The sequence below is a fragment of the Molossus molossus genome, unplaced genomic scaffold (assembly GCF_014108415.1).
Source record: "Molossus molossus isolate mMolMol1 unplaced genomic scaffold, mMolMol1.p scaffold_m16_p_8, whole genome shotgun sequence".
In the NCBI taxonomy this organism is placed as follows: Eukaryota; Metazoa; Chordata; class Mammalia; order Chiroptera; family Molossidae; genus Molossus; species Molossus molossus.
Window position 1 is genome coordinate 14676594 of NW_023425402.1, and position 16019 is coordinate 14692612.

At 52.8% G+C, this 16019-nt stretch overlaps 1 protein-coding gene across 2 annotated transcripts; it reads left to right on the plus strand.

Annotated features, from left to right (window-relative positions):
* Positions 1 to 245: 245 nt before the first annotated feature.
* Positions 246 to 15989, plus strand: RSPH9 (radial spoke head component 9). Of its 2 annotated transcripts, XM_036248991.1 has the most exons (6): positions 246 to 503; positions 4891 to 5056; positions 6730 to 6859; positions 7321 to 7467; positions 15444 to 15569; positions 15725 to 15989. In XM_036248991.1, exons 1-6 carry the CDS (start codon positions 277 to 279, stop codon positions 15760 to 15762), a joined length of 834 nt encoding a protein of 277 aa, XP_036104884.1. In that variant the 5' UTR covers positions 246 to 276; the 3' UTR covers positions 15763 to 15989. The 2 variants fall into 2 exon arrangements, with proteins under 2 accessions (XP_036104884.1, XP_036104885.1); XM_036248992.1 differs by having other exon boundaries at positions 15444 to 15742.
* Positions 15990 to 16019: the final 30 nt, after the last annotated feature.

The following is a 16019-nucleotide window of genomic DNA, read 5'->3' on the forward strand; positions in this document are numbered from 1 at the left end:
ACTCACACTGTAGCCTATTTTAGGGGAAACCACGCCTATGCTGTGATAACTGATCACATCTGCCATCAACTTGGGAAAGGGAGTGGGAGGGATCTAGAGTGCCTAGGCTTTTAGGAAAGTCCGAGGGAATTAGGGCTGGCCAGAGGCCCCGAAGGGCAGGGCCACCTGTGGGTGTAATCCTACTTCCTGCCTGGGGGGGAAGGGCGGGGCTTTGGGTCTCTATGGAGACGGCTTCTCCTAGCAACCCGGAGGGCGCGGAGCTGAGCAGCTGCCGAAATGGACTCGGAGAGCCTCCTGCTGTCCCTGGAGCTGGCGTCCGGCAGTGGGCAGGGCCTCAGCCCGGATCGTCGGGCCTCGCTGCTCACTTCCCTTTTGCTAGTTAAGCGCGACTACCGTTACAGTCGGGTGCTCTTCTGGGGCCGCATCCTCGGCCTGGTCTCCGATTACTATATCGCGCAGGGCCTGAGTGAGGACCACCTTGCACCGCGCAAGACACTGTACAGGTGGAGGGGGCACCCGGGAGGCCGAGACTGCAGGGTGACACAGAAGGGAGGCCTGGGGGGCCTGGAAGAGTGGGCGATGGTAGGAACCGAAAAGGGCGGGGGCCACGGGGTCAAGGAAGTAGGTGGATTTGAGGAGGAGGGAACGGGGAAGGGCCCGAGGAGTGGGCCTGCAACCTGAGACCCAAATGGAGCCTAAGAGGGCGGGGAAGTGGGTGGGTGAGGTCTGAGAGGGCGGGGCTCTGGGAAGACACTGCGCGGGGCAGCGATGCAGGAGAAACTTAGAGGCTGGTGGGTTTCAAGTGAGTGTTGGCCAAGGACAGAGGCGGAGCAAGGTGAAAGTTCTTGGATAATAGAGACCTTAGGTAGAAGCCTGGTGCAGGCGGGTCTGGCTTAGCGAACAGTTCAGTTTGGAGAAGGGTCAGACGTCCCGGGTACGGAGCGGTGCTGTTTGGAAGTATGTCCAGAGAGATCCTCTTCCGTGAAGGTGTTGGCTCACAGCAAGAGGCGCTCTAGGAAGTAGTGAAGGAATGTGGCATGGGAGAGAAAGGATTTAGAACTGGGTAAAATTACTTGGACACTACCATACAGGACCATGGAGCTGCTTTTTGACTATCCCCCGCGTTGTTGGGGAGCTCAACACCTTACAAAGCAGTTTTTTAGGCACAGGAAGTTGGAGACTTCATTTATCTATCCATGCATCAATCCAACACTAGTTAGATGCATCCTGTGCTAGGCTTGGGGTTACAAAGAGGGCTGAGACTAACCCTGTCCCCAGGTTATTCACATATTAAAGAGGGAGACAATGTGTAACCCAGCAATAACAGCAAAGTGTGTTAAAACTAGAATAGAGCTGTTATTTCCCCCCCCAAAAAAAATGTGTTTTTGTTTATTTTAGAGAGAGAGGAAGGGAGAGGGTGAGAGAGGAAAAAAAAATTGATGTGGGAAACATTGACTGGCTGCCTCCTACTGGGGATCGAGCCCGCAACCTGGGATTGTGCCCTCGTTGAGAATTGAACCCGCAACCTCTTGGTGCACAGGACAATGCTCAACCAACTGAGCCACACTGGCCAAGGCAAAACTAGAATAGAGTTGTACACAAAGGGAGACCAAGGTAGGCATTCTCCTTGAGAGTAAATAAATTACTCAGGGAGTAACCTTTTCGCCATGTGAAAGATGAGCAGTTCTCCAGAAAGGTGTGGGAGAAAGGCATGCCTGTTAGAGGCAACAGTTACGCAAACTTGTTGGCTGAAGCCGGCTTGGAGTATCTGGGAGAAGAGCAGGTAGGTAAACATAACAGTGGCAGCAGAGGGTGTTCTGTAGAAGTGGCTGGAGAAGCCAAGGGGATTGAACTTTCTCCATAGGCTATGGGGAGCCATGGAAGGGCTATAAGCAAGAAGAGCCTGCTCCCATTTGAGTGGGCAGAATGGCCAGAGTGGGTAAGCATTTAGAAGTCTGTTGCAGTGTCCAACTGAGGGACTTGAGGAGAGGGGGTGGGTTAGAAAGATGTAAGTGGTAAAGCTGTCAGGATTTGTGACTGAATGGGGGAGGTGAGGAAGAGGTCAAGGAAGACTCCTTCGGCCTGCTGCCATCTACTGGGGGAGAGAATTCAAGAAGCAGGATGAATTCGAGGAGGAGGGAGATCTCGTGAATTTGGTGTGAGGTGCCTGGGGGCAGGGTACTAAGGAGGTGTATTAAAGAACAGATGTGCCCTGGCCGGTTTGGTTCAGCGGTTAGAGCGTCGGCCTGCGGTCCTGAGAGACCCGGGTTCGGTTCCCGCTGGGGGCGCGTGCCTCGGTTGCAATTTGTCCCCGGCCCTGTTGGTTGTGCGGGTGGCAGCCACTCGGTGTGTTCCTTTCACGTCGATGTTTCTCTCTCTCTCTCTGTTCCTCTCTCTCCTCTCTCTCTCTCTGTTCCTCTCTCTCCTTCCCACTCTACCTGGACAAAAAATGGAAAAATGTCCTCGGGTGAGGATTAAAAAAAAAAAAAAAGAAGAACAGATGTGAGCCCTGGCCAGTTTGGCTCAGTGGTTGGAGCGTTGGCCTGCAGACCAGAGAGTCTCGGGTTTGGTTCCCGCTAGGGGCACATACCAATAAATAAATAAATAAAGTACAGATGTGAACCCGCTAGGGGCACATACCAATAAATAAATAAATAAATAAATAAAGTACAGATGTGAACCCAGAAGAAAAATTTGAGTTGAAGATAGAGATTTGAGACTCACTTCATTTTATTCCATAAGTTTTTTGGTTTTTTTTTGGTACGTGCCCCTAGTGGGAACCGAACCTGGGAATCTCTGGTCCACAGGCCGATGCTCCAACCTCTGAGCCAAACCAGCCAGGACAGTTTCGTTTTTTTTAAACACCTACTATGTGCCAGGCATTGATCTAGGCACCAGGAATTCAGTGGTAAATGAGACAAAGTCCTTGTATTCATAAAATTTACATTATAGTGTGTGTGTTGGGAGAGGGTAGCACACACATGTATTGCTGGGGCTAAGTAGTAAGGGAGTTAGAGAATACAGAAGGGGGTACTATTTCTTCTTATTATTATTAGGTATTACTTTAAATAGGGTGGTCAGGGATGGCCTCTAATAAGGCAGTATTTGAGAAGAGGCCTGAAGCAACTGAGCAAGCTGTGTGTTTGAGGGAAAAAAATTCCAGGCAGGTGCAAAGGCCCTGAGGCAGGTGTGTGCTTAGTGTGTTTATGGAACCTTGTACAGGCTAGTGTGGCTAGAGAGGGGTGAAGGAGGGAGCCATTGTAGGACATGAGGTCAGAAAGGTAAGGGCAGGAGACAATCATGCAGGGCTTTGTGGAATATTGTCAGGACTTGGCCCACGAGGAAGTCATGGAAAGTTTCTGCACAGCAGCATGATCTGGCTTAGGTTTTAATAGTCGAATGGGGACTAGACTGAAGGAGGAGTGAGTACGGAAGTTGGGAGACCAGTTAGGAGGCTGCTACAGTATTCAGGCAAGAGTAAGATGGTGGCTTGGCCCAAGGGGGAAGCAGTGGAAGTTGTGAGAGGTGGCTGGGTGAATACCAACTAGTAATTAGCTGGGGCTCTGGGAGTCAGTTGGGTGAGACTACAGAGAGAAAAGGGGTGAGAATAGATCCCTGGAAATGCTTAAGGCACTGGAAGAGGGAGAAGGAAATATCAAAAGAAGTAGAAATGGAAATGCATTTGTTGTCTTTCTAAGCAGTTGCTTGGTGTGGTGGGGGCAGAAGTCCTGGTGTATTGGGCAAAGAGTGAAAGGGGGGGGGGGGGCTCCCACAGGGCAAATTGTTCTGAGCTTAATCAGAGTTGGGGCAGAGGAGGGAGGGACAGGAAGGGGGAATTTCCTAGCGGGGCATAGATTTGTGTTAGAAAGCTGAGAAGTGTTTTAAAATACATTTTTATTGATTTTTTAGAGAGAGAGGAACGGAAAGAGAGACTGAAACATCCTTGTGAGAGAGAAACATTCTCTGCCTTCCGCCTGCCCCCAGCTGGGGATGGAGCCTGCAACCCCGGCATGTGCCCTGATGGGGCTCTCTCAGTCCATGGGCTGATGCTCAATCCACTGAGCCACGCAGGCCAGGAAACAGCTGAGAAGTTTTTATGTTGAGAAGGAGGCAGGAGAGTGAATGGAGGAAAGACGAGCAGGGAGTAGGCTGGGGACACTGGCCCTGAGTGGGTCAGAGAGGAGCGGGAGCATGTCCTCTCCCGCGGGAAGTGAGAAAGAAGGGACTGAGCTGGATAGTGCTCCTGAAGACCTCCAGGAGAGGTCCTGGAGCCTGGCCTGGCTTCCCTGAGAAACGGGCAGGTGGCCGTGCTGTGGGCTCAGTAGGCAGACTGAGCAGGAATTGGGGGCCCATCAGAGGCACTTGCAATGGAGGAAAATTCAACTTGCAGAACTCATCTGGAATCTACAGTCCAGATATCTAGGAATAAGCTCTGGGAACTTTGGCATACATGAACTGTTTGTGACCTTTAAAAAAATAAAATTGCCCTGGCCGGTTTGGCTCAGTGGTTAGAGCGTCAGCCCACGGACCAGTGAGTCGAGTCGCAGGTTCAATTCTGGTCAAAGGCACGTACTTCGGTTGTGGTTCGTCCCGGGCCCAGGTCAGGGTCGTGCGCAAGGCAACCAGTTGATGATTCTTTCTCTCTCCCTCTCTATCTGAAGAGAAACAGAAAAATATCCTCAGGTGAGGAGGATTAAAAAATAAATAAATAAAGTTGAATTTGCATTACTTATAGGGGTGGGGTGTACCCCAGACACTTAGAGCTTCGAAGGGGAGAGGTGTGGCTCCCAGCAGTGTTCCCTGGGCCTCACCCCGTGGGAGGGGGTGGTGGCAGGAAGCCTGGGTGTGAGAGGGAACTGGGAGCCAGGGTGATACGGACGTTGTTGGCAGCCTGAACTGCATGGAGTGGAGCCTCTTGCCTCCTGCCACGGAGGAGATGATGGTGCAGACGTCTGTGGTGAAGGGCCGCTTCATGGGGGACCCCTCACACGAGTATGAACACACCGAGCTGCAGAAGGTGAACGAGGGTGATAAGGTCTTCGAAGAAGAAGTAGTGGTGAGTGAATATGAGTGAGGAGGAGGGCCTGAAGGGAGAGCGCCTGGGTCATCCCAAACCCCTCCGGATAGGAATTACGGCGAGGACGACCTAACACGCTACTGAGCAACAGCGTGGGGAGTGGACAAGCAGCCTCACGGGCAGGGGCAGGGGAGAAGGGGTCTGTGCTGAGTTCTGGGGTAGGCATGGGCACAGGCTCTTATATTTTTATACCAAGTTTTGTTTTCCTAGATAATACATCCACATGGTTCAAAATTCAAAGGGACAAAAAGGAATATAGTAAAGCGCCCTCCCATCCCTGTCCTGCGGTCACCCAGGTCCTTTTTCTGGGGGACGGTAATGTAACCACTTTTGCATGTGTGTGTCCAAATCTTGCTACTCAAAGTGCAGCCTGGATCAGACGCATCACTGTGTCCTGGGAGTTAGAAACGGAGAATGAGGGGTGGGCTTCAAGGTGTGCACCGGAGCGCATTCCCAGGGGACTCGAACTCACGGTTAAGGATGAGAAGCTCTGTTTCCAGAGACAGCAGATACCTTACCTCTACATACTCTTTTTATCTTCAAAACAGAACAAAACAAATGGCAGCATGTTAGGCACACAGTTCCGCACCTGGCATTTTTTTACCTAACAATACATTTTGGAGATCTTTCTATATCGGTGCCTTACAGAGCCTTCCCCTCTTTTTACCAGTGTGACTGCAACATATTTTAACCAGTGTCTTTTTCATGGAAATGAAGGCTTCGGAGCTTTAGCTCTGACAAGCAGTGCCAACAATGAGTGACCTTGTACATGCATCGTGTCCAGTGTACGCAGTGCCTCTGAATGATCAACTCCTAGAAATGGAAAATTCAGTCAAGAGGAGCTGGCCTGCCCTGGCCGGTTTGGCTCAGCGGTTAGAGTGTCGGCCTGCGGTCTGGAGAGACCCGGGTTCGGTTCCCACTAAGGGCACGTACCTCGGTTGCAGTTTGTCCCCGGCCCTGGTTGGTCGTGCGGGTGGCAGCCACTCGATGTGTTCCTTTCACATCGATGTTTCTCTCTCTCTCTCTGTTCCTTTCTCTCCCTCCCACTCTACCTGAACAAAAAATGGAAAAATGTCCTTGGGTGAGGATAAAAAAAAAAAAAAATGTCCTCAGGTAAGGATATATATATATATATATATATATATATATGCATAGAGAAAAGGATAAAAGGAAGTATACCGATATGTTATCAGGGATTATCTTTAGAAGGTAAGATTATGAATGGTTTTAGTTCTCTTAGGTATTTTATAAAATACTTGATTACCCAAACAGTTTGCAGTGAGCATAACTGCTTTTATATTTTCAAAAGGCAAAATAAGCAACATTTACATCTCATGATTGGATGGTATGTTTCTGGAAGGGTGCATAGAAAACCATTAACTGTGGTTGCCCCCAGTGAGGGCAGTTGGGGAACAAGGGATGGGATGTGAGACACAGCATTTTTTCTTAGTTTTAAATATTGCACCACCAGTATGTATTACCAGTTTTAAAAAGAAAGAAAACCTTGATAGGAGGAAAGGGAGGGGCCCGCCCAGTGTGCTTTTCCATGGGCCTGGCATCTAACTGTGGTGATCGGTCAGATGGTGAGGCAGAGGGCACAGGGGTGAGTGGGCACAGCGCCCTGGCAGGAGGCTTATCTCCTGTCTCCTTAGGTCCGGATCAAGGAGGAGACCCGCTTGGTGTCCATCATTGACCAGATCGACAGGGCTGTGGCTATTCTCCCCCGGGGTGCCCTCTTTAAGACTCCTTTTGGACCCACCCACGTCAATCGGACCTTTGAAGGTGAGTTCCTTGGGGCCCCTCTCGTGGGCAGGAGGGCATTCTCTTCCCAAGCACAGTCAGGCACGTCCAGGAGTCTGGGTGAGACGGACTACTTCCTCAGAGAAGGAACAGCTGTGACCACATCAGTTGGGAGGATGTGGCCAATGACCTGGCGTCAGTGGTTGGCATGGTTACCCAGTCGCTGGAGCCTATTTTCTGCCTGAGGGTCGGGGGAGCACTTGGCCACGTGAGTCTCAGGTCTTTCTGTGGGTCTGGCCTCCCTGCCTTTTCCTACCTTCCTCCTCCTTGGTTTCTCTTCACTGCAGGATCTGGGCCAAATTTGGCTGAGGGAACACTATTCCCTCTTCTCCCTTCAGTTCTGTCAGTAGTTGACCGAGTCATCTGCAAGCCCCTCCGTGGGGTCCCCATGCACAGAGATAGTGAGCTGTGAGGTTCTCTTCCCTCCTGCTACCTCTTTTCAGGACTGACCTTGTCTGAAGCCAAGAAGCTCAGTTCCTACTTCCACTTCAGGGAGCCTGTCGAGCTGAAGAACAAGACTTTGCTTGAGAAGGCTGACCTGGACCCCTCCCTGGACTTCATGGACTCCTTAGAGCATGACATCCCCAAAGGTAACAGCCTATTACTTCGAAGACGCTGGGTCTGCCCCCAGGCCAGAGCAGGAGGCCATGCACCTGCCATTCTCCTCTGAGAGTGGAACCAAAGCCTGGGTGGGAAATGCTGATTGAGTGTGGGTCCTGGAGTGTGGGGCTTCCCCAGGGCCCAATCCAAGTTCCAGTTCATAGTAAACAGTTGATAAATGTTTGTGGACAAAAGGAAGGACTGTCTTCCATATGCTTTCAGAGATAGGAAATCTCGCATCGCAGTTTCTCTTTTGATTTTCATTTCAATCTTGGATAGAGGCATACATCCATCTCTGTTACTTTGGTGTTAGATCCAGTGCTTGGCACATAGTTGGTGCTCAATAAGTGGGTGCTCAAGAGGTCACTGGTTCAGTTCCTGGTCAGGGCACATGCCCGGGTTGTGGGCCAAATCCCTGGTGGGGGGCATGCAGGCGATGGCCAATCGATGTTCCCTCTCATCGATGTTTCTATCTCTCCCTCTCCCTTCCTCTCTCTCTAAAATCAATAAAGAAAAAAATAATAGCCTTGGCCGGTTTGGCTCAGTGGTTAGAGCGTCGGCCTGCGGTCCAGAGAGACCCAGGTTTGGTTCCCACTAAGGGCACGTACCTCAGTTGCAATTTGTCCCTGGCCCTGGTTGGGTCATGTGGGTGGCAGCCACTCGATGTGTCCCTTTCGCATCAATGTCTCTCTCTCTCTCTCTCCCTCTCTCTCCCTCTCTCTCTCTCTCTCTCCCTCTCTCTCCTTCCCACTCTATCTGAACAAAAAATGGAAAAAATGTCCTCGGATGAGGATTAAAAAAAAGAAAAAAAAAATAGCCCTGGCCAGTTTGGTGCAGCGGTTAGATCATCAGCCTGTGGACCAGAGTCCCGGGTTCGGTTCCCGCTAAGGGCAAGTACATCAGTTGCAGTTTGATCCCGGCCCCAGTTGGGGTCATGTGGGTGGCAACCACTCGATGTGTCTCTCTCACATCGATGTTTCTCTCTCTCTCTCTTCCTCCCTTCTCTCCTGCTCTATCTGGAGATAAATGCAAAAATATCCTTGGGTGAGGATAAAAAGAAAAAAATAAGTGGGTGCTGATTGACTGAATAGCAAAGCACCTGCTAAGGATATGAGTTCTGTGTATTTGCTTCCTGTTATGTGTGAGGGACTTCTAAATCTTAAAAAAAAAAAAAATTTTCTTTATTGATTTTAGAGAGAGAGGAAGGGTGAGGGAGTGAGAGATAGAAACATCGATGAGAGAGAACATCGATTGGCCACCTCCTGCATGCCCACCACTAGGGATCGGGCCCACAACCTGGGCATATGCCCTGACTGGGAATCGAACCGGCGACCTCTTGGTGCATGGGTCGACGCTCAACCACTGAGCCACACCAGCCAGGCTTACAGCTTCATACAGCTTCAGAGTCCTTCCTATGCTTCAGGACACACCTGGCCCAGGCAGGCACCTTTGGGTGGTGGGGTCAGAGACCCCATTTCCACCTCCATTTTATAGACAAAGAAACAGGCTCAGAGAGTTAAACTGAAGGCCACAGTGAGTGTTAGAAATTAGACTCCAGGACTCCAGCAGTAACTGTGGTGTGAAGTAGATGGTGTTTCCTTTTTTGTTAATCTTCATCCTGGGGATATTTTTCCCATGATTTTTCTTTTTTTTATCCTCACCCAAGGACATTTTTCCATCTTTTTGTTCAAATAGAGGGGAGGGAGAGAGAGGAAGAGAGAGAGAGAGAGAGAGAGAGAGAGAGAGAGAGAGAGAGAGAGAGAGAGAAACATCGATGTGAAAGGGACACATCGAGTGGCTGCCACTTTCATGACCAACCAGGGCTGGGGACAAACTGCAACCGAGGTACATGCCCTTAGCGGGAACCGAACCCGGGTCCCTCTGGACCGCAGAACGACAGACACTCTAACCGCTGAGCCAAACCGGCCAGGGCTCCCATTGATTTTTAGAGAGAGTGGAAGGGAGGGAGGGAGAGGGAGAGAAAGAGAAAGAGAAAGAGAGAGAGAGAGAAACATTAATGTGAGAGAGACACATTGGTTGCCTTTCGCACCCGCCCCCACCTGGATCTGGGGATTGAACCTACAACCCAGGTATGTATCCTTGACTGGGAATCAAACTCATGACCCTGCAGTGTGCTGGATGATGCTCTAACCACTCACCCAAGGATATGTTTTATTGATGTTAGAGAGAGAGAGAGAAGAAACATCAAGCAGTTGCCTCTGGTACGAACCCCAATCAGGGACCAAACCTGCAACCTGGGCATGTGCCCTGACTGGGAATTGAACCTGCAACCTGTTGGTGCTTAGGATGACATTCAACCAACTGAGCTACCCCATTGGGTTGTTACGAGAATTAAAGAGTTAACCCATACATAAAATACTTCTAGCAGTGCCTAACACATAAAAAGAACTCATACAAAAATTAACAATTGTTATGGATATATTTTTAGTGGCAAATAGTCCTTAGAGGTGGGTTGGGCAGGCCAGAAGGGCCTAGCGGGCCAAGGGTAGGAGGCCTGGATCAAGGCAGTAGGAGCTTCTGGTGGCTGGTGAACGGGTCTGTGATATAAGGTAGGTACATGGGTGGGTGGAGAAGGGGCGGAGAACTGGAAGCACTCAGGGCCACTGCAGTGCCCCAGGGCCAGGCAGTGGGTCTCAAGTCGGGAAGGGCTGCCAGCAAGGAATGGCTACTCTGGCCTTGGCCACGTGGGGGTGCTCGAGGCAAACCTCCCTGAGTTATGGAAAGGGATTCCCGGACCTGTCTGGGCGATACAGGTTTATAGGGGCTGGGGCCTTTCTCACCTGAGACACACTTTCCAGACTCCAGTTCTCTCTTCCAGCTCTGCTCCCAGCTGCACATCCCTGGGGCATTGATAAAGAGGCCAGGAGAGTTGTGATGGTGGGACCCAGCGAGGGGTGGGGGGAGAAAGGTACTCTTATACACTGAATCTGGGGGCAGCAGCCCCACCTCCGGATTCAAGCTGAGTCTGGAAGGCCCTGCTCGGTGCTGACTTCTCAGCCTGCTCACGTGCAGCTGGATGCTCCAGGGCCAGGGGATGAGGCCCTGTCCTACAGCGCTGGGTGGTTAGGGGCTAACACAGAGCACCTTCCTACCCTTGGAGCCTCATTCTCTGTGTGACAGGAGGGGCAAGGAGGGTGCCAGGGCCTTTGCAGTCAATACCAAAGCTGGATACATGGCCGGTGGCGTCCAACAGTCTTCCTACGAGAATCCCATCAGTCCTGTCTGCCCTGCCCTGGGGTAAAGGGGACACGGGAGGCAGCTGTCTCTCCCTGCAGCAGGGGGTATAAGACATGGAGCATCGAGGGTCTTCCTAAAGGATGCTGGGGCTGCCCTGATATGTCTAGTCAGCAAGTGAATGTATCAGGCCTCTGAGAGACAGAGGATCTGGGCCTGGGAAGTGGGGGCCCTCCCTTTCTCCCAGAGCCGCCACCAGAAAGCCTCCAGGAGGTCAGGCCCGGTCTTGATTGCTTGGTGGGCGCATGGCGTAGGGATGGAAGTGTGTTCAGGGGGGCAGACACCGATTCAGCTCTCAGACTCCCTTCCTTACCTGCCAGTTAAAGAACAGAAGGAGCTGCTGGGGGCTTCTCTGCCAGGTAGACGGCAGCCAGAATGGACTGGGCTGCTAAGGGGTCGCAATCCCAAGGAAGAGTTCCCTGGGACACCAACACTGGCTGGCTGGCTGGAATTTGGTGGGATGGAATTTTCTGCCCAGGTAAGATAATTATTTCCTTTCTGGGTCTGAGGCAGTTGTTCAGGGGACTTCGTTGAGCAGGTGTAGCACAGGCTGGCCCTGTGCTGGGACTCCTGCTCTGTGCCCATGGAGGTAGGTCAGATCAGCACCTTGTCCCTGGGCCAGCCTGGGGCCACTATGCCCTCCTAAGTTGTTCTGTTGTGCCCTGGGGCCTGCAGCATTTTGTGGGAGTGAGTAGCTTCGGGGCAGAACCATGCTCCCGGTGGATGAAGGGAAGAGTTCTCTGAGCTTGGGCTGCAGCCAGGTGAGACAGATGGAGCCAGGTCAGGAGGCCAGATTTCTGGATCGTACTCTGCCACTCCATGCTCCTTAACCTTTCACTTCATTAGCAAATAGCCACCGAGCAGCAATTAAGTGCCAAGCACTGGGGATGTAATTGTGGAGAAGACAGGCACTGTCCTGGCCTTGCAGAGGTTTGGGAAGATCGCACGGAACAGGATGAGAAGGGGGAATGTGAAATAGAAGGTGCCCTGCACATGAAGTCCTCATGTTCTGCGAAGCAGAGAGGGGCAGGCAGAGCAGCGCGGGAAGCAGAGCAGGAAGGTGGGGGCAGGGCTGCTCTCCCCCACTCCGACTGGAGCTGACACAGCTCAGGAACTGTGGGGAGCCGCCAGGCCAGGGCTGCAGAGGCTCCGGCACAAGTGAGCTCTTAGCAGCAATGCCCAGTTCAGGCAGCAGAGGGCAGCAAGGGGCCTGTCCGCCTGGAAAGCAGCCTTTAAAATGTGGTGGTGGGCCCTGGCCGGTTGGGCTCAGTGGTTAGTGTGTCAGTCTGGCCAAAGGGTTGAGGTGTGTCCCATCAAGGGCAGGAACCCAGGTTGCAGGTTTGTCTCCAGCCTTGGTTGGCGTTGTGCAGGAGGCAATCAATTGATGTCTCTCTCACACGGATGTTTTTGCCTTCTCTCTCCTTCCTTCCCACTCTATACAAAAAAAAAAAAAAAAAGGAAAAATATCTTTAGGTGAAGATGAACAAAAATAAAAAATAAATAAAATGTGGTGGTGGTTGGGGAGGGGTTGGGTGACGAGGAGACAGGAACATTGGAGAGTGGTGGCGAACATGGTTCCCTGGATCAGCATTCTCTTGGGGGTGTACACAGGTGGCTCCTCCCACCCGGTCCCTTGGAAGCCTGGCTGATAAATGCCCTGCCTTCTGGACCAGGGTGCTGACTTTACCAATCAGACAGGGCACTCTTCTGCCTCAGTATGCCCCCACCCACCCCCCCCCAACCACTAGGGGGTTTGGCCCTAGTGTGGAGGGAGTGGCCACTCTGAGGAGCCCATGCCCATTTCTGTGTGTGACAAATTGTGTGGTGCTGGTCTAGGAGGGTTTAAGCCATCTGCTGCGCCTGGACAGCCCTGGTCCCCAGCCTGGCCCACTGCCCCATCAAACTGAATCTCAGAGCTGTGCTGTCTTTCTTCCCGGAGGCAGGAGTGTAATTAAGAGAAGCACACCTGCCCGGGTAGTGTGGCTCCGCAGCTGAGCATCGACCCATGCACCTAGGTCTCCGGTTTGGTTCCTGGTCAGGACACATGCCTGGGTTGTGGGCCCGATCCCCAGTGGGAGGACGTGCAGGAGGTGGCCAATTGTTTCAAACATAGAAACAATCAATGTTTCTATGTCTCTTTTCCTTCCTCTCTCTCTAAAATCAATTTAAAAATTTTTTTGAAAAAAGAGAAGCATACCCTAGCCTGAGGTTTCCGCACTAACAAGGTGGGTGAAACCCTGGGGCTCTGGACACCCAGGACTTCCTGAGGATTGCAATAGGCCCTTTTCCTGATTACCGGCTGTTCCCCACCACAGCCTCGGAAAACAGCTTGCAGAAGAGAGTGGGTGCTAGGGGCAGGTTTGGGGAGACTCGGCTGTGAACTGGAACATGGGAGGCTGCTTCCCCTGGAAGCCTAGAGGTAGAGGCAGCAGTAAGTAGCTAGCGGCGCGCAGCCTCCAGCAGTTGCAATAAGAAAAGTGGGTGAAGGTGACAGCAAGCGCCTGGCTTCCCAGGTAGACACTACGTGACTCCTGGCACGTTGAGAGTCTGTGTGTTTCCTGGGTAACCAGCTGAGCCTGGAACAAGGAGAGGAGGACAAGAGTGTGACAGGAATGCAAGGGAGGGGGGAGGGAGGCGGTGTTGTTGGCTGCCTGGCCTCTCACATGCCGCTTCCGCCCTCGGCCAGCACCCTTTGGCCTGCTTGGCGCTGCTGTCCCCGTGCCCCCGTGGGGTCATTGTATTTCTCTAGCATCCCTATCAGTTTCTCCTTGCTCCCTGGAGGTGGGAGCTCCTGCTAATAAGTCTGGACTCCCTCATCCGCTAAAGGAAAGAAGTGGCCAAATCCTAGGTGCACAGGCTGGTGTGAGTCGGGACCCAGCCCTTGCCTAGGGTGTGCCAAGATGCTGGCCTAAAAAAAGATGCTAGCAATAGTGACCTGATGCGAGTGGTCCAGGTTGGGGGACTCCAGGACCCTGTTTCTCCAGAGCAGCAATTGGCCCAGGCAGGCTGCAAGCTGCTCTTTTATAGTTCAAGGGGGCTGTGTGGCTGTGAGCTCCAAGGGCAGGGAGGGACTGTCCCAAAGGATGCTCTAGGCACTGGTGGGTGGAGGGTGGGGACTCAGGGATGCTAGGGGATGTACCTTCCTGGGGTCTGTGCTCCTAGCCAAAGGCTGAATGTGGCACACTAGGAATATTTGTTCTGTCATATGACCACTACCCCCAGGCATGTTTCTGAAATGAGTGCCTAGGAAAGCAACAGGCTGGGGCCTTAGGCCTCTGAGGGCAGGCCTGGGAGGTGGAGAACTCAGGTGCCCAGAGAGGAAAATCGTAGGAACCAGGGGAATTACTCCCCTGACCAGGAAAACACTCCCCCAGCCAGAGCTCTGGTAACCCCGGACACTCTTCTTGATGCTGTCTGGCCAGCACTGTGGGCAGAGGGGAGAGGAATCGAGTCCGCACCGTAGCTTCATCTCACACACGGTGGTAGCACTAGATGCAGGCTGCTGCACAGCGCTGTGGGCTCCCGGCCAGCCTCTCCGGAGCAGGCCAGGGCCAGCTGACCTACATGCACCGGAAAGCTCTGGCTTTGATTTGGGCAGGTGACAGCACCCTCAGAAGGGTTGAGAAGCTGTCAGTGCCGGGGTTCCTGGTGGTCAGGTCTCTTGGATGCAGGGTGGCCCCTGGCGGGTGGGGACTGAGCTGGGAGGCTGCAGGGTGTGGAGTGACCAGGGTGGGCCATGGTTGGAGAAGGCCTGTGGGAAGCTGGGGCAGCAGGAGCCAAGCAGCCGGGCTGAGCTGGCAACTGATGAAGGCCTCAGCACTGCTCCGAGTGCATCACTGGCTGGTCCAACACCAAAACCTTCAAAGCATTTGCCTTTCTGGCAGGGCCTGGAACAGAGCTGTGGCTGGACCCGGGAGGGGCCTCAGTGCGCAGGGGAATACAAGCTCCAGATCTGTATCCAGAGGCGACTTTCCCAGGCTCCTTCCTCCCACACAGCAGCTCCCTCCCTCGGTTCTGGACATGGATCAGGTCCCTCCCGCCAAGTCCTCATGGCCGCACAACTCAGCCCTGGGCTGGGCTGCTCCTGTCTGGGGAGCAAAAACCAGGGCAGGACCCAGGATAGACAAAGGCTCATTAGCTATGGCCCAAGTCCCCTCCAGACAAGGATGACTCCCGGTCCACCAGCAGCCAGAATGGGCTATTGAGCCAGAGGCCCGAAACGCCAAACTTTTATGTGAGCCCCAGATCAGGTCTAATCTGTCTTGGAGCAGAGGCTTCTGGGACTGGGGAAGAGACAGCAAAGTAGCAAGTGGGGGCAAACTGTACTAGGGCTGAAGGTCACTGGTGACTACCCCCAGCAGAGGGTGAAAGGGAGCCTGGAGAGTCTCCCCAAGCTGGTCCCAATTCCCCTCTGCCTATGGATTCAGCTTCCTCCTCCACGCAACCTTTAACTAGACTTGCTGACAGGAACAAAATGCACTCCTCGGTGTTTCACCTCCTTTCATTTCCTTTGCCCTCCCCCTGGAAGAGGTTTTAATGAACAGTGAAATGGCTAAAAGGCTATCAGGAGGAGTAAAGTGCCAGGATAATTAAACTGTCTTCCCTTTCCCAGGGCCCTGAGCACCTGGGCCTGGCTGCCCAAGGAGCCGGGGCCTCTGCGCACCAGGCAGAGCTCGGGCTCCACAGCACCCAGGCCTCACTTCCTCCCCAGGGTCCTGGAGCATCCAGATGGAGAGAGGCAACGCCCTGGTGGTGCTGCGCAGCCTGCTCTGGCCAGGCCTCACCTTCTACCACGCTCCCTACACCAAGAACTGTGGCTACATCTACGTGGGCACTGGTGAGAAGAACATAGACTTGCCCTTCATGCTGTAGGAGGGCCAGCCCAGGGACTTTTCATGTAGAGCATCAACATTATTTTCATACATTTCAGTGAATTTGGTCTGTTTTCTGTCTTGCTGCTTCCCCTCATCTCCACCTCCATCTGGTGTCCAGGCTCTGAGCGGCCCGATGAGCAGGAGACCCAGCTCTAAAACAAGTGGCCGAGGATCGGAATGTGCTAACGAGAGAATGGCGGGTGGAAATGACTGTGGGCGGTGACGGCCAGAAGCCCTTTGAGGAAGGCGGCTCTTGGATTCGTGTTTGAGTTGTACATGGGCCAGGCAAGCCAACTCGCCTCCTTGCAGCCCCCAGGCCCACGACTAACTAACAGCTGTCAAAATAGAGGATGGGAACCTGTTTGGCCCATGAACTCCCTTCGGTTGTGTGCATGTAGCCCATCATCATGAGA

What these genes read in the sequence shown, in the direction of transcription:
- RSPH9 (XM_036248991.1), top strand. Translation starts at nt 277, where the DNA reads ATGGACTCGGAGAGCCTCCTGCTGTCCCTGGAGCTGGCGTCCGGCAGT. An exon ending in CCGCGCAAGACACTGTACAG is followed by an intron (nt 504 to 4,890) that starts GTGGAGGGGGCA and finishes CGTTGTTGGCAG; the next exon opens with CCTGAACTGCATGGAGTGGA. An exon ending in CGTCAATCGGACCTTTGAAG is followed by an intron (nt 6,860 to 7,320) that starts GTGAGTTCCTTG and finishes ACCTCTTTTCAG; the next exon opens with GACTGACCTTGTCTGAAGCC.